Consider the following 26,707-nt stretch of genomic DNA (forward strand, 5'->3'; position numbering starts at 1 on the left):
CATGCCTCTTTGCAATAGGACTTTACTGTTCCTCTCATCAAGAGATGTAGTTTATTTTTCCACCCTTACAATCCCAGCTGGCCTTGTGACTTGCTTTGACCAAGAGAAAGCAGCGGAAATGATACTCTTAACTTACAAGGCCTTATAACTTCACATTTTGTTCTTTTTTGGAACACTGTCCTAAAGTGTCATGTGTGAGAAAGCTAACATATCCCACAGAAAGGAAGGTTCCACATCCTCTATCCCAACAGGCCCCATGCCCCAACCACCCACCAGATGAACGCAGCTGTGACCTAAGGCTGGTGAGACCAGCAGAGGAACTGCCCAATCAACCCCAGAATATGAAATGAGTTGTTGTTGTTTTAAGTCCATTAAGATTTGGGGTGGTCTGTTAGGCAGCACTCGGTAACTGAAACAAAGATTAATAAAAAGTTCAATAAAAGAAATTAAAATAATCTCTATTTCACCACCTGAGCACATTAACTTGCACCAGGAAAAATCTTGGAAGTTTAAGATTTCTGGTCACAAGATGGTTAAATTAATGCAAACGAATGAAACTAATTTTATCATTAGTACTAGAAAAGCACTAAATATATGCCCCAGTATAGTGTGGTCAGTCAGATCTAACATCTTTGTATGAAAGATATCACACTGTATTAACGAAAATACAATTTACCTCATATAATGGTACCATTTTCCATTATGAATGAAAATGTAAATGAAGCTAGCCCCTTTACACTCAATTTTAATAATATTTTTTAAAAGTCTTTCAGATATGTGATTAGCTTGCTTTCACAACCTGGGTGCAGCGAAATAAGTCAGGCTTTTCTTACTGATTAGATATCATAACTGTAATCAATTATACTGAGCTAATTATGTCAAGATGGCCTCAGGTGCTACTGACATGTGCAAGGTAACATGCCAACATTAAACAGTCCTTGCTGGCTATACTTTTTACTTTTTAAAGTTTTTATTTCTCTTCCTATCAATTACCATTTGCTCCTGATGAGAATACCCTTTAAGGTACAATGCATTAGAAAATATACGTGTTAACAATTTTACCTAAGCAAACTCAACAAGCTTGGGCACAGTGAGAACCAAAAAGCTTACTTCTGAATAAACTTCATTTTTTATAAACTACCATTTCTGGTTGCTCAAAATCATTTGTTTTTTACAGGTTTACTGAGGTATAATTTGTATACCATAAAATTCATTCATCAGAAGTGAACAATTAAATTATTTTAGTAAATCTACAGAGTTGTGCAACCACCAACCCTACCCAGTTTTAGAACATTTCCATTATCCCAAAAAGTTCCCTTGTGCCTATTTACAGTTAATCCCATTCTTACCCGCATCCCTAATAATTACTGATCTGCTTTCTGCCTCGATAAATTTGCTTTTTCCAGACACTCTCTATAAAATGAAATCAAATAATATATAAGCTTTCTACATCTAGCTTCTTTCATTTAGCCTAATGTTTCTGGAGTTCATCCATGCTATAACATGTATTGGTAGCTTGTTTCTTTTAATTGCTAAATAGTACTCCATTAACTGCATATACTACCAATTTACTTTATTCATCAGTTGATGGGCATTTGAATTATTTCCAGTTTTAAGCTCTTATGAACAATGAATGCTGCTATAAACATATCTATATGTGGACATGTAATGTACTTCCATTTTTCTTGAGCAGATTCCTACAAGTGGTATTGCTTCCTAGTTCCCAGATGTGATTCAGAGAGGCTTGTGATATGAAAAGTAACCTCTAAAAAGAGACAAGTTACTGTAATAATATTATTATTCATTTAGTTAACAATTATTTAGTTAACAATTATATTATTCATTTAGTCAACAAATACCCCAACATGATATTATATTGTCAGACACTGTTGGAAGAGCTGGGGATAAAACTATGAATAAAATGATGACCCTGCCCCTAAATGAGCATACAATCTAGTGAGGACTGTATATCTAGATATACAGGTAATTCTCACTTTTTTTAGATAACTATCCAGTTTTAGAATCTGGTTACACCACACTAACTTCTAAGTATAAGGTTCAAAGATGGTGAAAAACTACAATGATTAATTCCCACCTTCCCTTCAAGACAAAGACCCTCACCAATTTGTAATAACATGAAAGAGGTTTATAAAAACAACAACAACAACAACAAAAAAAACCCACACACAAAATAGTATGAGAAAGACCATAACAAGAAAGGTCAGAGCTTCTAAGGGTGGTGAAGATGAGAAACAAGACGGGGAAAATTAAAGGAGGGCCTAAAACTCAGAGAGCACTCAGGGATTATTTTTGTTAATTGATTACATACTAACAGAGAGTGGTGGCTCATATTAAATTACCTCAACCAGTAGGCCTGTAAAGAGGAATAAAGTTTATGCTTAGGCTGTCTTGACTTCTGGCCTTTTTGGACATCTGTTGTTCTTGGGAGATTTGGAGATAAGGTGAAGTGGCATCAGTGGAAGAATACTTCCCACTTGATATCTCTAATACCCTCTTAATACCCTACCTTCATCAATTCTTTGAGCTTGGAGGGAGCTCCTATTCATTCACCCTACTATCTTTTTATTGAAATACAACCTCTCATGTTCGGTTTCCTCTTTTGGCCCATCATTATATTACTCCCTTGTAATATAATGGTCCTTCATTATATTACTCCCTTGTCCCCCTATCATAATTATCTGATAAAACCCACAGCAGGAGAAAGCCTATGTCTATGCTGACTCCATCTCAACCTGAATTCACAATCATTAAATATAACTGAGTAGCAACATTATGCCATTTTCACCATCAATTCACTCTCACACTCTCCTCAGTGATTATCCCACTCCTTCTCCTCTCTCTCAATAATTCCTCTTCAACTTGATTCTCAGCTTAATGCTAGCCTGAGCCCTAGGCTTATATATACAATTGGCTACTCAGCATCTCCACTCAGACTTCTAGCAGGTCTCTCAAACTTAACATAGCTAATATCAAGCTACTGAGTACTATCCCTTCTATACTCCCACCCCAAACCAGTTCCTCTTGCTTCTTCACTCCAGTAAAGCTTGATATTTCCTCAATCCAAAAACCTTGGGGTCTTACATTTCTCACTGTCTCATATACCCCATACCCAATACATTGGCAAATACCATAGGCTCTGTCTTCAAAACATCCAAAATCTGAACATTTCTCACCTGTACCACCCTAGACCAAGCGACTATCAGCTCTCCTCTCAATGACTGCAAATTTCCTAACCAGTTTGTTTTTACTTCTGTTCCCCTGCAGACTATTTCTCAACCCAGCAACCACAGTGATCATAGGTATATCAATTCATTCTTCTACCACTCTTATCCAATAACATCTCTACTCAAGATTAATTAGCCAAAGTCCTTACTATGTCCTAGAAAGCCATATCTCATCTGCTGACCCCTTCAATCACTGTCCTCATCTCCTACCACTATCTCCCAGCCCCTTTCCCCAATCACTCTGGTCTATTCATAATGGCCTACTTCCTGTTCCATGAACAAGACAGGCACACTCCCGCCTGAGCCTTTGCCACTGCTGCTCCCTCAGCACAGAAGGCTCCTCCCCCAGCTCACCTCACTTCCTCCTATCTTTAAATCTTTTGCTATATTGCCTCCTCCTCAGTAAGGCTTTCCCCAGGTCAAGTAAATTGGCATCTTCCCACTATCACTTTGTTCTTTTTAGAACTCAACTCTATGTGGCACTATGTGTTTTTCCATTTGTTTGTTTGGGTTTTTTTTTTTGGTCTATCTCTGCCCAGCAGAATGTAAGCTCTACAAAGCCCAGTGACTTGTTTATTTACTGCTGGATTCCCTCTCCCAGAACAGGACTTAGCTAATAGAAGGCACCCAGTAAATGTTTTAAATAAATAAATGAATAATAGAGAGGACTATGAGAACATACACAAGCAGCACTTAACCTAATTTGAAAGAGTTAGAAAAAGCTTCTCTGGAATGGTGACATCTAAGGATAGACCTGAAAGACAAGTAGAAATTATCCTAGTGAAAGAATATGGGAGAGAAAGATTGTTCTAGATAGGAAAAACAGCATAAACAAAAGACCCAGAGGCAAGAGAAAGAATGGCCATTTGTGCCATGAAAGTGTATACTCTCACAAAATAAAATATTTCTTTAAAAAATAAAGCAATTAAATCTACTTCCCCATTTTCTACATTCTATCCTACACCAGACAATGAGGACTAACACAGTATACTATCCTATATGTTCTTGGCCAAAGACCATTACTGTACATATTTAAAACATTTTTAGCCAAGATGAGTGAGTGCTAGGAAGAACAAAAGAAAAGTATTTTACAACATCTGTTATTCATTCCCTTATAGTTTCTTTTGCTGTCTTCAATTTTGGATCTTGGCAAATAACTTTTGATTTGACAACAGGTAAAACCGGACTGGCCATGAAAACCAATAAGATACCATGTCAAAGGTACTCAAAGGATAGCAGGTTAAAAGTGGCTAAAGACCCCTTCAAACAAATGACCAAGAAAATAAAAGCTAAAGATCAACAGGTGATTAGGTACTGGTAACATCCTTTGCTATTATGAAGGGAATCATTATCACCATTGCAGCCAAAGGGATTGGCTAACAACGTTTGGGAGATAGCTGAAAAACTGGCAAGATATAACTTCAGGAAATTTGAAGAAAATGGATAAATGATTGCAAATGGCAGGAATGCATCTCCTTGGGGACTATGCTATGAAACCCCAGTATAATGCTCATTGGCCATTTCATTTGCAGAAAAACTGACAGCATCCTTGAGCTAAAGAAGATATTACTGCAGTTTAGTATGATTAGAATATAGAGTGGGCAAGATTCACAACATAAGGTGATTTTAAAACAGATGTGTTTTGGGATCGTAAGAACCACCCTTGGGAACATGACAAAAGCTGAAAAATACATTCACACAAGAACTCTGTACACAATTTCAGGGGATTTCCAAACTCTATGAAACTCAGTGTGAAAGTTCAGGTGAAAACCATTACACTCAGGACAATAAAGAGAAATATGTCCCAGGATGAGAGCTATGCAGCAGGCTTATGCAAATTATCCACAGGGAAGTTAGAAGACAGAGGATTATAGGAAAGTGGGCTCCAGAAAAAAAAAAAGCTTACAGAAAGGTGGTATGATTATTAGACTGGATAAATTTTAAAATTCTATAAAGGCACTTAACTAATTCAAGAAAGTCAATATATCTATGTAACAAATTTAACTGTGAAATATTCTGGAAGAGAGAATCCGTTTCACTTTGATAATAAATATATGATATTATGTATATAAAAAAACATATAATGTAAACATATTATATATTTGGACTTATAAGAATAAGTGCAAAGTGTGATAATGGAGTGCAGCAATGCAAACCTAACACTCAGGTCTTTATTAATTTTAATTTTTAGAATCAGCATATAATTCAATCTCAGAACACTTCATGATTACAGAACCAAAGGAAAGCATTAACAATTTTGACAACATGAAAGTATAAATGACCAAGGGTAAGGGTACAAATATAAAGAACTATATACTATTTAAAGTTTAAAAAGAAGTAACCAATGATCCAAAAATGTTAGCAAAAAAACTATCAAACATCAGGAAGAGGGGAGAGGGTAAATGAGGGGAGGAAACCTAATGAGCTAAATCTTCATATTTTGTAGCAAAGAATTAATAGATCCTGTCTAAAGTTGGCAAATGAATATATAAAAGAATCAGCATATTCCTTATAGTTCTGGAGGTAACCTCCAGATACACTAAAAGCAGAAGTTCCCCCTGAGAAATATGACCAGGGTGGGAGAGAGTGGGGTAGGATTACATACACTCACTTTTCATCCTTAATTCTTCTAGACTATTCAATTCATTATCATGTATTCATGTTAGCATGGTAAAAATTAAAAATAAAAAGATTTAAACGTTTAGGTAGGTCATTAGGGCTGATGCAATTCCCTGCCATCACTTGACCTATTTCAAATACTTTTCAAATATATTAAAGGCTTAGTTGTTTCTTCTAGTGAGGGGTTCATTCTTATATTTACTTTCTTTATTCAAGGCAGAATTAAAGACTATTACATGTAGAAGAGATATTAACTAAATGTTGAAGATACATTTTTAAAAGAATATTGACACAAGTTAGTTCTCACTGTATTAAAATTCTTTGAATTTTGGTAAAGTTTAATTGGTCAAAACCAATATTTCTTTAAGTTGCCATTAGGATACACACACATACTTCTTCACAAAAGTACATCATCAAAACTGTTACAGGGCTTCCCTGGTGGCGCAGTGGTTGAGAGTCCGCCTGCCAATGCAGGGGACACGGGTTCGTGCCCCGATCCGGGAAGATCCCACATGCCGCGGAGCGGTTGGGCCCGTGAGCCATGGCCGCTGAGCCTGCGCGTCCGGAGCCTGTGCTCCGCAACGGGAGAGGCCACAACAGTGAGAGGCCCGTGTACCGCAAAAAAACCCCACAAAACTCTGTTACAGGGCTTCACTGGCGGTGCAGTGGTTAAGAATCCACCTGCCAATGCAGAAGACACAGGTTCAAGCCCTGGTCCGGGAAGATCCCACATGCTGAGGAGCAACTAAGCCCACATGCCACAACTACTGAGGCCGCGTGCCTAGAGCCCCTGCTCTGCAACAAGAGAAGCCACTGCAATGAGAAGCCCACGCACTGCAACGAAGAGTAACCCCCACTTGCCGCAACTAGAGAAAGCCCAGGCGCAGCAACGAAGACCCAATGCAGCCAAAAATACATAAATAAAATAAAATAAATTTATATAAAAAAAGTTAAAGGGGTTTCCAAAGGTTCCAGTTTAGGTAACCAAGTGAATGGTGATGGCTCAAAACAGAGAACACAGAAGAGAAACAAAATGGAGGATAATCATGTATTCAACACTGGATACAATGTTTGATATTTAGCTTGTGGAGCTGTCCAAAGGGTAACTACAGATAGTATATTACTAGATAGTATACTATCTAGTATATTACTTAGTTGATAGTATATTACTTAGTTGAAGCCATGGAAGTAAAATGTTTTCATACATATATACTGCAGGGTGTGAAAAAAAAGGTCATTTAGAAATACCCATGTTGAAAGAGCTGCTAGAAGAAAAGCCAGTAAAGTAGACCAAAAAGTCAGAGAAGTAATATAAATAACAGCTTCCATTTTTCAAAAGTAATTTGTTACACAAATCTGCTAAGTGCTTTAGGAGATATTAAATTGCTTCTTAAGATTGGAATTATCACCATTTATTTATTTTTAATCTATTTTTAATTAGATTAATTAATCAATTTATTTAATTTCTGGCAGTGCTGGGTCTTCGCTGCTGCGCGCGGGCTTTCTCTAGTTGCGGCAAGCAGGGGCTACTCTTCGTTGTGGTGCGCAGGCTTCTCATTGCGGTGGCTTCTCTTGTTGCAGAGCACAGGCTCTAGGTGCACGGGCTTCAGTAGTTGTGGCATGCGGGCTCAGCAGTTGTGGCTCACAGGCTCTAGAGCGCAAGGTCAGTCATTCTGGCGCATGGGCTTAGTTGCTCTGCAGCATATGGGATCTTCTTGTACCAGGACTCGAACCTGTGTCCCCTGCATTGGCAGGCGGATTCTTAACCACTGTCCACCAGGAAAGTTCCTATCACCACTTTAGAGATAAGCACAAAGAGACCTTAAGATGTTGAATGATCTGTCCAATATTATTCAGTCAAGTGGAAAGACCAAAATTCAAATTCTGGTTTGTTGTCCATCCTCTTAACCAGTATAATACCATCATAATGGAAGCCATGATAAGACAAGTAATGCCCATTTAGAGACTAGGAACGAGTAAGTTTTCTTACCCTTTCTTTCTGACTCCTGACTAAACCACAGTGCATGTGTCAAGAGCCTCCCCATCCCCATCCCCAATACCATCACCCCACCCCCAGAACACATTTATGTTTTCAGGAAGCTGGGACTCCACTAAAAATAAAAAGTACAGTTATTTTTATAGCTAATAACATAATGAAGTTTTTTAAAAAAGTGTTGGTAAGTCTGAATCCTGACATAGTTCTAAGACAATGTTTGAATAAATGAAAGTTAGCTAAATTAAATCATATCAGTTAGGTTCATTCACTCATCATTATTTAGTGCCTCTTATCTGCCAAGCACTAGGGATAAAATGGTGTCTAAAAACAGACTCTAATGCTGTATCTCTGAACAAACCTTACTGCAATGATGACACCTTTAGAGTTGCTTTATTTTGTCTTGCCTTGAGTGACAGCTGTAAGCTACTTAAATAAAAAATATAATTGCATAGTATTTGTAATACTGTGCTCCTTGAAAGAGGAAATAAACAATATCTATAACACAAAATATTCCTCTAAGTCTGAAAGCTTAATTTCAAATTATTTCAATAATGGCCTGTATCTAAGTCCAGAATCCCTATATTATTATTGTGCCACTCTACTCACAATGTCTTCATTCTTAGGGCATTAAGATCTAATTTAACATATACAGGACAGTAATTTATATCATTTCCCCCTTAATTTGGGAATCAAGTCCAAAATTTTGTACTAAAATGGACAATAAAGAGGAAAATCCCATAATGACACTTTTGTGCCAGATACTTTTACTGTGTAGAAAGAAAGGGGAAGGGAAATTAAGTTTTCTAACTTTTAGAAAAAAAAATTTCTTAAGAAAAGTTTTAACATACACCTGAATATTAGCTTTTAGGATTTCTTGGGCAAAACAATTTTTACCTGTTGATAAAATAAGGAGTTTCTACTATTTTCTCCATCCAGGGAAATAACAGATTTCCCTCTATATGCTCATAAGAAACCTATGAGAAACAAATCATAAATCCATTTGACAGTTACACTTTCAAAATAATGGAAGATATCATGTTATAGGCAAATTAGATAATCTCTCAACTCAGAACCGCTTTCCTTAATCTAAACTAAATAAGAAAGTCTATAAAGTCTATTAAAATATATAGCCTGGCACATATTAGACACTCAATTAAGTGTCTGTTATAATTATAAAACTGGATGGCTTTTATTCATATGAATTTTACTTAATCAAGCTGCTTTGAAGCGTATAGGGCATTTAGTTCAACACCATGACCCAGGAAAAAAGCAGAATCACATTCCTTGGTACAGACTCTCCCTAAGTCCAGAATTGGGGGGGAAAGTTTGTAAGTTTATAACTGGTCACAAAGAGGCCTAAGCAAGACAGTAAAAGTGACTCGACAGAGTGCAACATCATCACTTATTGAAGCCATGTTAGGAACCAATTCTGCTATTAGTCGGCACTGCCTTCCTTCATTGTATACTAGATATCTATGTGCTCCCAGCTTCTACTGGATTTCGAAGTATAGGAGCTGGAAGCAGGAGCAGTTACTAAAGAAACAATCAAAAATCAACATTTTTTTTTTTTTTTTTGCGGCACGCGGGCCTCTCACTGCTGTGGCCTCTCCCGCTGCGGAGCACAGGCTCAGCGAACATGGCTCACGGGCCCAGCCACTCTGCGGCATGTAGGATCTTCCCAGACTGGGGCACGAACCCGTGTCCCCTGCATCGGCAGGCGGACTTTCAACCACTGCACCACCAGGGAAGCCCAAGACTGGCTTTTTTGTAAGGATCTATTTTAGAAACTTGAAAGCAAAAATTTTGCTGAATTTTTCACTGAAGAAATCTTCATTTTCGTGACTGCCTTTTCTGAAATTGGGGACAAGTGGTGCTTGTATAACATAAATCAAAACAAAAAAGTGCTAACCAGTAATCTTCTTGATCCCTGAGATAAAGTAAGCATGTTCTGAAGCACATATTTATACAATGGCCCAAAGAATAAGAAAAGAGTAAGGAATAAGAAAGAAAAAAACCAACTGTGATATCAATACTATTTCTTCAGTGTGCTTTAGTAGCCAGAAATCTGCAAGCTCCTATCAATACGAGATGCTACTGTCATTCCCTGTCCTTAAGCTTCTATTAACTATTTCTCTAGAATTAAATATAACAATAAAACTAAACTCCTCACTTCTCATTTCCTAACCTAAACTGGCTAGGAACTTCTCAAAGGATTTTAGCAGGCCCAAATCAAAATAAGATCACAAAACTTCACAAATACTCAAAAACTACGCAGTGCTTCAGGAGGTTAAAAAAAAAAAAGAATAGCATTACATAGAATAGTTGTAAAGACCATATGACAGAACTCAGACTTTGCAAACAAAACAACCAGAGTACATTCTACAAGTAGTCATAACATTCAACAACGTTGTATAATTGATTTTATAGGTTAAACATAGAATTATCACATGACCCAGCAATTCCACTCCTAGGTATATATCCAAGAGAAATAAAAAACATATGTCCACATAACTTTTACACAAATATTCGTAGCAGCATTATTCATAATAGTCAAGCAGAAACAACTCAAGCATTCATCAACTGATGAATGGATAAATAAAATGTGATATACCCACACAATGGAATATTTTTTGGCAATAAAAAGAAATGAAGTACTGATACATGCTACAACTTGAATAGACTGAAAACATTACACTAAGTGAAAGAAGCCAGTCAAAAAAGACATGTTATTTGACTCTATATAAAATCTCCAGGATAGGCAGGCATACAGAAAGCAGATTCATGTTTGCCTAGGGTTGGGGGCAGGGGAGGGTGGATGTTGGCAGGAGTGACTGCTACTGGGTCTGGACTTTCTTAGGGGGATGATGAAAATGTTCTAAAATTGATTGTGGCATTGGATGCACAACTGTGTGGAGATACTAAAACCCACTGAATTGTATACTTTAAATGGGTGAACTGCATGCTATGTAAATCATATTGCAATAAAGCTGTTATTTAAAAAATCAATTTTGTACTGCAAAAGTTAAAAAGGTAAGTAAAAGTATTAAAAAACAAACAAGCAAAAAAAACCCCCCAACAGCATTATTGTAAACAGCTTGCCCAGCAAATCAAGAACAAAGATTCTCTATTTATTCTTTAACAAAAAATTTTACTGTTATGAAACAGTGAATATATATTTAATCAGATCTTGCTAATTTTCTAAGAAAATGCTCATTCTCACACAGAAATTTACATATATATGTATATAAATTAAACTGAAAAGATTCTCTGAAGAGCTCATATCACAGAGATTTTGAGCCATGAAAAAGAGAAGTGTATATGAAATTAAACATAAGACAGATTTTATTATAAAATCTCTTTAATTTAGAGTGAGTACATAATCTCTCAGATGAGTTAGCTAATTAATGTCAATAACTAAAAAAGAGTTCTCCACACAAATAACAGTGTTCTTAAGGATATGTGCTTTGAATCACTCACTTGTAATCAGGAACTAATTGTGATACCTTAATATACCAATGATAAAACACAATCTTCTGTGAAACAAAGAAAGACTTCTATTAACCCATACTCACAAAAAACATAAAAACTTTTTAAAATTAATTCTTTAAAAAGCACTTTATCAGATGTATTTTGTTAATTGTGACTGGTATTTTTCCTCTATATTAAAATATTTTTAAGTGAAAGATGAATCAACAGGCTAATACAAATCTTCAATGAACATACATGATTTGAGGAAACCAAAAGATGACAAAATATTTCTTAAGCAGAGCTTCTTAGAAGTAGGGAAATCACATGTAAGAGGAAATTTCTAGACTAAGTTTGTACATTAAGAAAAAGAGATAGCAAGAATTATAACATAAGACTATCAAAGAAAAAAATAAAGGAAAAAGAGAAGACATGCAGAAAGACTCCAAGTCAACAAAATTTAAATGAAAAGGCCACAGCAAGGTGAAAAATAACTCCAATTTCCTAAAATTAGTTATTCATAGCAGTTATTATAAGTAATTACCAAAAGATATGTGAACATATTGGGAAGACTAAATATTTCAATAGAGTACTATGAAAAATTTTCCCATCAGAGAAAAGTAATATGGGATAATAAAGATCCTAACACCATCAGCTTGTTATATTATTTTTCAAAAATGTTTTTCTCAATTATAAAAAAAACTAGAGAAACAAATACATTTTAAAGCTAAACACAGCTAATTACTAAAAACAATACAAGCCCTATGAAGACATTTTCTAACTTCAAGACAGTTAAGTCTATGACTATAAGAAAACACTCCCCAACTAGTCATGCAAATATTTGAAATACACATGTATCTATTACCTTACTCTTTGTTGCAATTTGAAAGGTAATAAGTGTATATAAGAAGTTAAGATCTTATGTTTTCTATAATAAAATGGCAATGTAGCTCATTTTTTTTCCAGTTTAGAGATAAGAATATTATCTCTAAAAGCCCTTAATCAATGTATGCAATTTGTATGTCTAAATATAAAGTAGATAAATAACAGCTACTTCAAGCATTATACTGACCACTACTTCCAATACAGATGGCTAAAATCAAGTAATATAAAAATTTAAATGACTTACATTGTTGTTGCGGGTTTCTACAGCAGGGAATTTTCTGACTATGAATTTCACAGCAGATTCCAGGTTTTTGTCAATAAGGTAGGATGGTTTTGCCTTGGGGTCTCCACAAGCCTATAAAACAACAGTAATAAAAGTGAAATGCATCCTTCTTCTAAAACCAAGGAATAATAGCAAATCTGTAATCAGAAATTAAGGAGATATTTGTTTTTGGTGAGCAGGTGACAAAATGAATAGGCAAAGTGCAGGGATTGTCACAGCTGAAATATGCAATGGGAGACAGTACAGAGATGTTCTTCTACTGAAAAAAATGCATGGAAAGTTTCAAAGCAGTTAGCGCAGAACAGCAGTGAAGGAAAAAGCTCAAACCTAAAAAAAAAAGAAAAAGAAAAAGAAATTCTTGGTTTGAGGTAGGATTGTATTCATTTGAAGCTATTAAAATATTACAAAATTAAATATTCAGTAGAGTACTGGAAATGTTTCTTTCTACGTGTTATATAATAAAAGCTTATGTTTAAATGTCTCTTCCAAAATGTTTTCCTCATTCACTTTAAACATTTTAATACAAGAGCCCTAGTTCAAAAGAACTGGAAGCTGCTAAAATTGTCTTTACAGCACTAAAGCTGTGTTGCCTGTTCCTCTGAACATCTGAGTTACAACATTGGTTTCCATCATACCAGCAGCACTTCAAACAATGAAATCTATACCTATTCTATATCTCTTAAACACAGAACAAATGGAAATGTTTACATTTTGACCACATCAGCAGTACAGCATTCTCTCTAGTAAACTGTAAATCATTGTACAAATGTAAGGTATTATTATTAGAAAGAACTTTTTATCTGAACTATGAGCAATACAGAATAATCTTCAATACTGTTCAGTTTCATTCTGTGACATTTAATTAACTGCTTTCTAGTGAGATGCTATTTCTTAGGGAATTACTAAAATTATAACATTCTTACTTAACTTCTTTTTATTGCATTTTAAAGAGGATGTGTCCTTTGAAAAGTTAACTATTATGTGTGAAGAAATACAGTTTTGCAATTTAATGTTTTTTCATCATTCACTATGGCTATGTTGTGGATTGCAGAAAGAGAAGTTATGAAACATGAAACTGATCTGAAAGCGGGCAAGCGGGCAGAGGGAAGGTGAAAAGCTTTGCAAACCTTCCAAACTTGTCCTTGCTGGGGAAGCATTGTAATAAAAAGAGAGAAAATTACTTGTAAACAATGATTGTCAAACTATGACACACGTTTCAGTAGAGAACTTATGCACTGCAGACTATGAATAACAAAACAAGATGAGAACTGTATGGTGCTATAATTTTAAAGGTATTTTAAGTAGCAAATTTTAGTATACAATAGATTTATAGAGTTTATATTATTTATATATATTTAAATACTACTGTGTAGGTGTACAACCATGTCACTTTCTTGGTGCTCTTTCTAAATCAACTTAAAATAATACTAGAAGGAAAAATAAAGACTACATGCAACTATAAAAACAGGAACAAAACCATCAGTGAAATTTTACATACCTTAAAAAGAAACGGTAGCCAAGAATAAAAATAAATCGTTATTGGATGACTTTTGCACTTCAGCTCAAATTAAAACTATTTTTCAAATATCAACTAACTCCTTTCCAAGCCAAAGTATAAAAATCAATGCAAACATTCCTATATTTTCCAAATGGAAATAGGAATGCAATAAGAATTATCTTAATTCTCAAACATAATTAGATAAGAAATTTAGAACTTTGTAATCCTTAACCACACCAATAAGAGGCTATTTTGTAAATTCCATTTCAACATCATAAATATTAAAATATATCTGACTTTTCCTCAGACTATCATTTGCTTAAAATATTATTTCTCATAAATTAATCTTCCAATTAATCTACTTCCCCCAAAAATATTATACTATAAAGAATAACTAAGAACCACATAACTAAGAATTTGTCCCAATAGAAATAGTTACATATTAGCATTTCCTTATATCAATGATAAAATGAAAAGCAAGTTTCATAAACATGCCTGAGGCCGTGAAGAATCCCAAAGTGATTCCAAATTCTTTTTAAATGATATGTATTATCTTTCATACTCTAATTACTTAAAAATTCAGTTATCCATCCTAACAATATTAGTGCAATCAACAAATGAAAATATGATAGACTATCACACCCATTTCCAATGATCACAAATTATGTAAGAATTTAATCAAGTAATTAAACATATATCTATATATGAATGGCTCTTCCTTATTACACTGAAAACATAAAGAATGGAATTTCATGGAAAAATAAATGGTTATATAGTCCTTCCTTGGAATTAATTTATCTTTTTCCACACTACTCAGTGAGCCATAACTAAACAAACTACACTGGGAGGCAGTATGCCATAAACATTAAGAATACAGACTCTGGAATAACACTGGCTGAATTTCAATTTTCATCACTTACTATCCATCGAACCTTGACTATATTACATAACATCTCCTAATCTCAGTTTCTTCACGTGTAAATGGGGACATCAGTACTTACCTCATAGAGTTAATTATGAGGATTAAAAGACAGATAAGCTATGTACAGTATTTAGCAAAAGGACTGGCACATAGTGCTCTAAAAATGTTAACTGTTGTTAATAATAGCTATAATTATAATTACCTAAGTAAAAGTCTCATATGAATAGTAACCACAGAATAGTCTTTATCAGAGTATACAGAACTAGTAATAATGACTACAACTCCTTCCCCCAATCACTTATTTCTTTATTTACTCCAAGTCTAAACATGCTAAATTTGTTTTACTTATAGAAAAAGATTAGCCTAGTAGTTAAAAACATGGATATAGGCTGTCCATGTTCAAATCCTGGCTCCTAACGGTAATATAACCAAGTGATTTTCTGTGCCTCAGGTTCTTCATCTGTTAATTACATGATAATAATTACAATGTACACAAAAAGGTTTTAAGCCCATTACATGAGTGTCTGTATGTGTGTACATGAGCAGAATTCTTAAAGGTATCTGGTATACCACAAGCACTCAAAAAAGGCCAATAAAAAATATAAGATTAATAGACACTATACGGAAGTACTAGGCACATTTTATTTTTTTCTGAAATCAACCTACTTGATTTATTTACTTAACACCCATACAGACACTTGCAAATACTCCGGCCAAAAAAAGTGCAAGAAGAAAATAAAACCCTACTAAAAGTACCTAGGTAATAACAGTATCCTCAGTTTATGGGTTAGAATACTGAGGCTTAGGTTAAGTAACTTGCCCAAGGTCATCTAGGTAAGTACATCTTGGCAAAGAGCCATACTGAATAATTTAGTTAAGAAGAATGTCCTACTATACTGAAAGAGTACAGCAAAATTCCAACTAACCAGATGTCTTGTTTTATAAAGATTAATCTTCTTTCCCACTCTAACTCAAAAATTTCATTTTGATGACATTGAGGACAAAGGAATCATAAGATAACAACTTATATTTTAAGAACACAGCCTGCACTTGATACACCTAAAACCCTATCTTACTGCAATAACAATATTACACAAAATTAATCTTTCATTCTTAAAAGTAACGCCCTTTGAAATAGCAGATTTAAGAAAATGATATAGACTACTATAGTTATCAATTCATTTTAGACTAATACATTCCAGAAACGCTACCAAAAAGATTGAATCAAAAGGTTTAATAAATTACCAATTCAATTACATAAAACTCTTGAGTACTTCTAACCTGCAAACCGCCGCCCCTGCCCCCCACCCCCAAAAAAAGAAAAGGTGAGTAGAGGGCAAAACTGTGTCTAAACCCCTGAATCTTAATAGCCCTACAATAAAAAGTTTTTTGCATAACTGGCTAAAAGGGCTATTTCACCAGACAAAAAGGAAACTATATCTGAACTACAGAATTTTTTTAAAAAGCACCACACTAAAACCTTATGTTTTACTTTATCTTGACTCAGCATGATTTCATAATGCATAAAATACTGTAATTTAAAATCCCAGAAGATCTAAAGCAAATTTAAATATTTATATACTTAAATTTCCAGTTTTCAGAATTGGAACTTTATTTCCCATGAATATTCTAATTATCTTTAAATTCAACAAAGTTAAGACTAATGTGGCAGATAAAATTACACAAGTGTTAAAGGAAATACTGTTAAACATAATAATTAACAACTCTTGTCTCTAAGTGGATCACAACCCATATGACCTTAGGCAAGTTGCTTAACCTAAGCCTCAGTACTCTAACCCATAAACTGAGGATACTATTACTACCTACTTCATAGGGTAGACTGTTCAGATTTTTTAAAGACAAAATGCACATAAAGTACTTATTTCAGGTGCCTGGCCCACAAGTACTTATAACTTTTAAACAATTCTATTTTTTTAAGTAAAACTTTTCAAAACACCTGGATATCTATAGTGAGTTCCCAATTATCAAAATAAGATTTTCCAGGTAACCAATTCAATGTCAGTATTGTCAATTCAGTATTTCCTAATTCGTTTTTTCACAAAACACAAATATAACATTATTACCCAAAATAAAGAACAAAGATGTTTCAAAGAACCACATAATATTCTATTAGGGGCACAAAATAAACATCTTTGATTAGAAACCTCAAGATCAGACTTTATGTAATTTTAAATATGACTTTAAAACAAATCTTTCTGCCAATCTACCACCAAAATTCCTTCCCAAGGCCTTTCCTCAGATTGTCTCAATATAGATTATGTACCACAGCTTAACTTCATATGGTTAATGTTACGTAGTTTTTCAAAAACTGCCTTACCACAATGTTAAAAATATATATACATAGAGATAGTCCTCTCTCTATTCATAAGAGATTAAGCAACAATCATTAAAAAGGAAAACAATAAAGACACAAGAGTAGAGAGTAAAAGGAACATTTACTGGGTTGCTGTTGCGTGCAAAACACCTTGGTTTAGAAATTATCTAAACCATCACTCAACAGAGAGGAAAGGAGCATCTGAAATTCAGTGACTTGCTCAGGGTTTTACAGTTAACTCTGAGTACCCAAAGATTCCAAAACACTAAAAACACTTATTTAAAAACATATGCTCCAACTTCCCTGGTGGCACAGTGGTTAAGAATCCACCTGCCAATGCAGTGGACACGGGTTCAAGCCCTGGTCCAGGAAGATCCCACATGCCGCAGAGCAACTAAGCCCGTGCGCCACAACTACTGAGCCCACGCGCCACAACTACTGAAGCCGCGCACCTAGAGCCCGTGCTCCGCAACAAGGGAAGCCACCACAACGAGAAGCCCACGCACCGCAACGAAGAGCAGTCCCTGCTCGCCGCAACTAGAGAAAGCCCATGCACAGCAACGAAGACCCAACACGGCCAAAAAATAAAATAAATTTAAATAATAATAATAATATAAATAAATAAATAAAAACATATGCTCCCATGGACTTCCCTCGTGGCACAGTGGTTAAGGATCTGCCTGCCAATGCAGGGGACACAGGTTTGAGTCCTGGTCCAGGAAGATCCCACATGCTGCGGAGCAACTAAGCCCGTGCACCACAACTACTGAGCCTGCACGCTGCAACTACTGAAGCCCACATGCTGCGACTGCTGAGCCCGCGTGCTGCAACTACTGAAGCCTGCGTGCCTAGAGTCCATGCTCCGCAACAAGAGAAGTCACTGCAATGAGAAGCCTGCGCAGAGCAATGAAGAGTAATCTCTGCTTGTCGCAACAAGAGAAAGCCCACGTGCAGTAACAAAGACCCAACGCGGCCAAAGATACAAATAGATATATAAATAATTTTTTAAAAAAATAAATAAAAATAAAAACATATGCTCCCAGCTCAATATCAAAAACACAAAACCCAATCAAAAAATGGGCAGAAGATCGAAACAGACATTTCTCCAAAGAAGACATACAGATGGCCAAAAAGCACAGGAAAAGATGCTGTACATCACTAATTGAGAAATGCAAATCAAAACTACAATGAGGTATCACCTCACACCAGTCAGAATGGCCATCATCAAAAAATCTACAAACAATAAATGCTAGAGAGGGTGTGGAGAAAAGGGAACCCTCCTACACTGTTGGTGGGAATGTCAATTGGTACATACACTATGGAGAACAGTATGGAGGTTCCTTGAAAAACTAAAAACAGAGCTACCATACGATCTAGCAATCCCACTCCTGCACATATATCCGGAGAAAACCATAATTCAAAAAGATACATGCACTGCAATGTTCACTGCAGCACTACTCACCATAGCCAGAACATAGAAGCAACCTAAGTGTCCATCAACAGAGGAATGGTTAAAGAAGTGGTACATATATACGATGGAATATTACTCAGTCATAAAATGAACAAAATAATGCCATTTGCAGTGACATGGATGGACCCAGAGACTGTCATACTGAGTGAAGTAAGACAAAGATATGATATCATATCATATGATATCAAAGATGTATCGCTTATATGTGGAATCTAAAAAAATGGTACAAATGAACCTATTTACAAAACAGAAAGTCACAGATGTAGAAAACAAAGTTATGGTTACCAAGGGGGAAAGGAGAGAGGGATAAATTGGGAGACTGGGATTGACATATACACACTACTATATAAAAAATAAATAACTAAAAAGAACCTACTGTATAGCACAGGGAACTTTACTCAATACTCTGTAATAACCTATACGGGAAAAGAATCTAAAAAAGAGTGGATATATGTGTATGTAAAACTGATTCACTTTGCTCTACAGCAGAAACTAACACAATATTGTAAATCAACTATACTCCAAAAAATTAATTAAAAATACATAAATTTAAAAAATAAAAATATATGCTCCCAAAAATGTATACAAAAATAGTTCCAGGGCTTCCCTGGTGGCGCAGTGGTTGAGAGTCCGCCTGCCGATGCAGGGGACACGGGTTCGTGCCCCGCTCCGGGAAGATCCCACATGCCGCGGAGCAGCTAGGCCCGTGAGCCATGGCCGCTGAGCCTGCGCGTCCGGAGCCTGTACTCCGCAACGGGAGAGGCAACAGCAGTGAGAGGCCCGCGTACAGCAAAAAAAAAAAAAAAAAAAAAAAGTTCCCTTCTTTCAATACCTCAGCTGCTCAAAACTTTTATTGGAGTAATCACTATTAAAGGAAAATTCCTATGATTTCAATAAGTTTTATTTTTTAATTTCTAGTCTAACTCAGCAATAAAACACATTCCTTTGCCAAAATACTACAGAACAAAACGATTCTTTTAATATAATAACTTAATTGAAAAGACCATGAACAAAATCCCAGGGATCAGAGTGAGAATGCTATTTTTGAGAGCATAGGAAAGAAATTAACCTCATCTGAATCATATCAGGAAAGAGGAGAAAAATACAAAATGTAACCAATTTATGCTAGAAAGAGGAATTTAACTTTTACTCAATAAACAAGAAATAATAAACCTGTTTTAAAGCAGGCTTTGCAAAATTGAAGGCATAAAGGGACAAAGATTCTCCCTTGAGTCTTCAGCAAATTGAAATTAATGCCTAGAGGAAAAATGGACCCAATAAGATCATGGACCATAAAAGGAACTTGTGTAAAATTCTTTTATTTTCTAATTTTAAAAATAATGAAATACGGTGTGAAATTTTCCAGTAAGTATTGGAAAATCTATCAAGACCAAAACAAGCTTCAAATTCTATTATTACTGATTAATTTTCCATTTTTTCCCCTCATTTGTATCACCTATATTTTGCCCAACCAATCTGCTTTCAATTTCCCCCTTGAGCTGGGGTAGGTGAAAAAAAAAAAAGGAAGGAAAAAGAAGTAACCCACTTCTACAGTTTGGATTAAGAAGCTTGATAGGAAAGTATACTGAAATTATTAGAAATGCTTTAGAATTAATGTAATTTTATACATTACCTCTTAATTAGAGTCAACAGTAGCAGATTTAAAGGTATATAAATTATGATTACTGTTTCCTAAGCACAGGTTCTGGGAAAACCATAAACTTAAGAAATATTTCAATGCATTATATATTTCAAAATTCACTGTTAAACATTTTAATGACTCAAAAGTTACTAATTACCATTCAATTCTCAAGAAGATGTCTATGTCCTTGTTCTCAAACATTTTTCAGCTTCTCATATACAGAAACATTTCAGTTTATAAACAAAGGCATTCTGTTATAGTTTTTTAAAAGTGTTATATCTGGCCACATTTTTACTACTCTAAAGAAGTTGCTCTTTAAAGGACTGCTGAGAAACATACTTCTGAAGTACAAATAGTTATTTTGTATTAGCAGTAAGTAGACATCAAACTATAATATCAGACAGTAAAAAGGAATAATTAAGAAATGTTTCCTAAAGGTGGTCTTGAGCTGCATTAATAGAAAAAAAATGAACACTTAGTAAATGTCCACTATGTTTCAAGCCCCAGAAGTAGAACTAATAGCTAACATTTATTCACTTCTTACTCTTGTGCCAGGCACTACACTAGCACTTTATGTGAATTAACTCATTTAATTCTCAACCTTATAAGGCTAATTAAAGAGTATTCCACAAATGTGGGAAAACTGGAATATCTAAGATTGCAAGAATTAGAATCAATAAGACTACTACGGCTTAGAAAACCAAAAAATATAACTTGAAGCATAAGAGAAGCTGAGAGCAAATAAGTACCCTATAGATGGTTTTGCTAGTATAGGGTCTACGTGCAGCTTAGCATTACAGAAATTTAGTTATCCCCAAAAAACAAAATTAAATCATTATAGCGAACGATTATCAGAAAAAGAAATCAGAAGTATTAAGAAGTTACACTTTACTTATTTTAGTGGTTCTTAACATCAAAACCACTTCAGGGGCTTTTTCTTATTCAGTAGGTTTGGGTCATGACCCAGATATATGTATTTTTAAAAACCTTCTAAAATGATTATATTGTGTATCCCTGACTAAGAACCACTGGTCCCCTCAATTTCTAAATAAAGAAACCCTAATTCAGAAAGACTAAACAACTTGTCCAAAGTTAAAAAAAAAAAATAAAATAAAGGATCAGAGCTTTACCTAGAATCTAGCCCTCTCAATCCACAGAATATGCTACAAGTATGGGAAAATAACAGAGAAGTTTAGAGGCTATATACCAGCAAGAAGGACATTAGATATTACTAGGGGATTTTATAACTTTATATTTTGTATCTTTATATACTCCACTGAAAAAATGTCTGAAATCTTGAATAATGACTGGCTGGCTACTCCTTGTCACTGCCCAGCTAAAGTTTCTATTCATACTTCAAAACCAAGCACAAAAGTCACTAACTCTTGTTCCCATCTCTCCCAGACAGGAATCTTTAACTCACTTTTCAAGACACCCACAACCACACTTAAACACTGTTTTTTAGTTAGTTATCTATACATCTCTCTCACCCACTACAATATGAATTTCTTGGCATTGGAAACTGTATCTTAATTTATCTGTTTCCCTAGTGTCCAGGAAGACATTCAATAAATGAAGAGTAAATGAATGAATGAAAAGGAAACTCCCAGTTTTTGGTACTGACTAAAAGAATAGTTCATGTGACTTATAAAATAGTTTTAAAGACACAGGTTTATTACTGTCAAATATCTAAAATAATCAACTGTGCAGTAAGAAAGTTTTTCCAGTACAGGCTCTTTTACTTAAAACAAGAGATTCCTTTGAAACCTTTAACCCATTATATATTTCAAAATTCATTATTAAAGATGTTAAAGATTCAAATAAAAGTTACTAATTACCATTCAATTCTCAAGAAGATGTTTATGTCACTGCAAGTGGAATTGAACAACATAGACAAACTAACACTTCAAGAGCTTATTAACTTATTTAAGTAAAACATGTCAGTACAATAGTATGTGACGAAATGATTAAGTAGGAGATTCTCTCATCACTGTCAGATTAAGTAAATCAAAATCTAATAATTACAGTACTGCAAATTTTTAATAGGATCAAAGTTAAGATTTTACATTTACTAATAAAGACAATATTAAAAACAGTCAACAGAAAAACATGCCTTGGGAATAGAAAAGAATACTGCTATTTTTGTAAACTCCAAGACAGAAAGAAACACACTTACTGGTTACACTTTCTTAATTGCATTTCTTATAATTCATGCAGGGTTTTTCAATGAAAAAACTGTTACCATTTGACTTCAGAAATCAAAATATAAAATGAAAAAGTATATTTAAAATCTCAAAATTAAAGATAGAATATCTGCAATGAGGAAATTATTGTATGCGTCCTTAAAATTAAGGAAGATAAATGCTATTTCACTGTTTCTTTGAGCTTACACCTTCCTTCCTGCTTTATATATATTCTACCCCCAGTTTAAAGCAAAATTTCCTGTTAGTTTTCTTAGTATTACTTGTATGGTCAGTCCTTTCAGTTTGTATATTTTAATATGTCATGAACTAAATATTAGAAATAATCACAAAGGAAAAATGCATATAATATGAAATGTAAATACAAAATACATGTTCTCAAAAATGCTAATAAACTGAATTTTAAATTTCCTAATTCTAAACTATTTCTCATTTTAATACATTACGAAGCTAAACAGAAGTCTTTAATAATCACTGGTATACTGATAATTATGATCTCAATGATCTTTTCATAACAAATCCGTACAAAGTTCATACAAAAGTAGTCTAAGAGGAAAATTATTTCTGTAATATAACTGCATATTTCTTTAAGGTTATTGTGTATTCAAAATCTAATTATGTCTACCACGAAAATTTCACTAATGACTATAAATCTAATGGCAAAAATAAATTAAGAGCTCAGACTTAGGGGTTAAGAAAGAAAGGTGCCAATCCAATTCTTATTTTTTAAAGTAAGAATTGGGCAAATTTAATTCTCCAAATTCAATTGCTTTATCTATAGAATAGGTACCTACATCACAGATCTATGAAGAAAAAAATTTTTTTTAATTTAGCATATAATAGAGTCTCAATAAATAGCAGCTAGCATTACTTTTATTACACCTTATTTTTGTTGAACAATAAAGAGATAAAACTATTTAGTTCTAACACATAAAATGTACATCTACTGAACGTGATCTGAAATTATTGTTAGAATTTTACTTAACAGTAACACTGCTAGTAAATTATCGAAGAATACAAATTAAATTTTTAATCATCCTAGCCAGTTAAGGACAAGAATTTTCAATACTGACACACTTTCTCATCTGGCTCCACTCATTTTTAACACATTGGATGTAGCTAGATAAATATGTCCATCCCTGTAATTTTCTTAAAATATAAGTATACTAGCAATAGATTAAGAACCCTAATTTCATTGATATATAAACTGTACCATGCTGCTTCCTCAATTTTATTTTTGGAAAGAACCTAATTGAATCATAATACAAAATATGCATGCACATATGTCAGCATTTGTACAGAAAATTGTTTAACCATATACAGCTTATTTTTAAAAGTGGGAGATGAGCAGGCAGAGAATTTTTGAAGTCATGTTTGAGTTTTTGACAATAAACCTGTATTCCTTTTATAATCATTAAAAAAATTAATATTTAAGTTATCTAACAATTCCACAAAGGAAACACAAGATGGATAATCTACCCCTGCCACTTAAAAAAATAATTTTTTTTCCTATGCAATTTTTCAGTGACCTTAATCTCCTCAGCCTACCATCCAGCATAACAAGAAACAGAATTATCAAATCTTCATTTTTTACAAGCAGCTTCCTTGAAAGTTACAGATGTAGTAGGATTTGTTTATGTAAATATATATATTATTTAAATACAGATTTATGAAGAGACTGTTTTCTTCTTAACACGTTTAAGGATCTTGATAATGAAATCTCCCTGGGGAAAAAAATCTTATGCATACTAACAATGTTTATTAGTCTACAACTTGCCAGAATCCCAATCTTTGGAACATGTTTCTGTTCCTGATCAACCAACACAGAAAATAAGGCCCTAAATGAAGAGAAACGTAACACTGAAAGGGAAGACTAAATCTGATTCCCCTCGCTTTACCTCGACTGCATCCTTCACATACATTTTTTTTCCTCCATTAGATAAGCAGATACCAGCTAAAGACTTGCAATTTTACACTGCTATTCTATTAATTTCTTTCCTCATGAAATAAATTCATCCAAAATCACGGGGAGAAGACTGTGGGAAAAAAGTACTCCTCAAATAAAGAAGTAAAAGTACATTGAAACCTGCAAAAATACACCATTAAAAAGAAGTTTGCGATAGTTGGGTAGGTCTTTTCTCCTTTTCTATCCTTTAAAATTGAAGCAATAATTTAACAAGATGAAAAATATGAAAGTATTAACTGATACCTTTTGTTATCCGTTGTTATCAAGTTCATGTTGGTGATGGTGTAGGAAAAAATAGAAAAAACAAGAAAGAGTAAACAAGAAAAAAACATTTTTAAGGTTAGCTAAAATGTCTTCTGTTGGAATTTCGGCATATGTGTTTGCTAAGCAGTAGTAAATTATTTCAGAGAAACAAATGTTGCCCCAAAAAGTTACTGAAACTCCTAAACAAATACTATCTTAGATTCAGAGAAGTTTTAAACTGTTTTCACATTGTTATTATCTTTTATCTTCACAAAAACAATTCTGTAAAGTAGGCAGAGCACACATTACCATCCCTATATTAAGGAAAACTAAACTGAGCTCAGTTCCTGTTTAAAATAGGCCTTAATGTCTACTTGAAAGATAACATAATCAGAGCTGGAACAGACTTTAGTGTTCCGTTCACAGTTAATTTCCCCCCATTTTACAGATGAGGAAAAATGAAGCTCAGGGAAGTCAAGACACCTACCCAGTATTACAAATCTCTCAGAGACAGACTGAAACATTGGAAGGCAGGTCTCCTAACTTCTGGCCCAGTACACTTTATTTCCACCACCACACTGCCTGCCATGCCATAGTAGCAGATATAAAAGTAGCCTGAAAATGTTAAAAATCACTATATAAGTGAGTAGCATTATTAGGTCCAGAAAAGGGAAGACATATTTTTAATTTTAAAAAAATTAAGGAATTATGCAAATAAATTTAAATGTGAAACTATCTACCACCTTTTTTTCCTAAAATCCTCCTTTATGTGTTCTTACATCCCTGATTAGACTACAAATTCCTTAAAATTTTCATAACCTGTACATATAAGGATCTCAAAAAATTTTCAGTTGATGAAATTTTATTTAAAAAAGCAAAACATTTTCCAGAAACCATGTTACATTCCCCTAATAAGCATTAAAGCCTATTACTCTTGATTACAGTAACTTAAAAAGTTATTTTACTTAGGTCACTGAAGTATTTTTCACTGTGTATGCTCACTAAAATATTGCCATTGCAGACTTTCAATTGAAACAGAGCAATCAGATCTGATAGACAATCTAATGCACACATGCATTAATAAAAATGTGATAATTGACTGGCAGGCACGTATTATGCGGTAGAAGTTTTTTTTGAGGTATAAGAGATAGAGATTGAAAAGATTATGTGGTTTATACTGTCATAAAAATGTAAACAGCAGGAACCTTATAAACACATGGTAAACAGATCTCACTCACTTTTTTGGCAAGATTTTTGAACAAATGTTTCAATCCTAGCCAGCCAGGAAGCTATGCCAGCCTTTACAGACAACTCTATACAGGGCAAAAGATTCAAAATCCATCTGATGTATGTGTATGCAAAATCACACAAGGAGAGCAGAGCAAAAGCTATTACTATTAAAACTAGAGCAAGATTATACACATATTCATATATATGTTGCATATATATAAAATATACTATACATAATGTATTCATCCTTTTCAACAAGTCCTAACTGAAGGCCTCATGGACCAGGTAGGACCCTAAGTACCAGTAATTCAAAAATAAGTAACACTGTCCCCACCCAGAGAGAACTCACAATCAAGCAAGGTAGAAAAATATTTCTCAAGAAATTATAAATGCGTTAAGTGCTGAAATATAACATTTCAATAATTCAAAATATTAGCCACTTGGATATAATGATCACATTCAACTCATTTTAAATTTTACTAGTTTAATAATACAAGAGCCTGGAGTTTCTCAAAACAGGAAGTGAAAAAAAAATATGCTTTTGAGAAAAGGCAGTGAACTGGAATTATAAGCATTCAAATGCTTAGAATTTAGTCCAACCTTATTTCATTTATGAAGATGAAATATGTAAAGTTTGATTGTATTTATGCCATAAAAACGTTCAATGAATGCTTTAAAAAAAAGGTATTTTGCCCAAATACCCAAA

The 26,707-nt window shown here is 34.1% G+C and overlaps 1 protein-coding gene across 1 annotated transcript in view; it reads right to left on the reverse strand.

Annotated features, from left to right (window-relative positions):
• The window catches only part of NCKAP1 (NCK associated protein 1), a 99,563-nt gene that overhangs the window by 70,878 nt on the left and 1,978 nt on the right, over nt 1-26,707 (reverse strand). The window contains exon 2 of the mRNA XM_079924861.1: nt 12,455-12,565. Coding sequence (XP_079780987.1) covers nt 12,455-12,565 — 111 coding nt within the window. The remainder of the gene's footprint in view (nt 1-12,454; nt 12,566-26,707) is intronic.

This window comes from Stenella coeruleoalba (genome assembly GCF_951394435.1).
Source record: "Stenella coeruleoalba genome assembly, chromosome: 6".
Taxonomy (NCBI): Eukaryota; Metazoa; Chordata; class Mammalia; order Artiodactyla; family Delphinidae; genus Stenella; species Stenella coeruleoalba.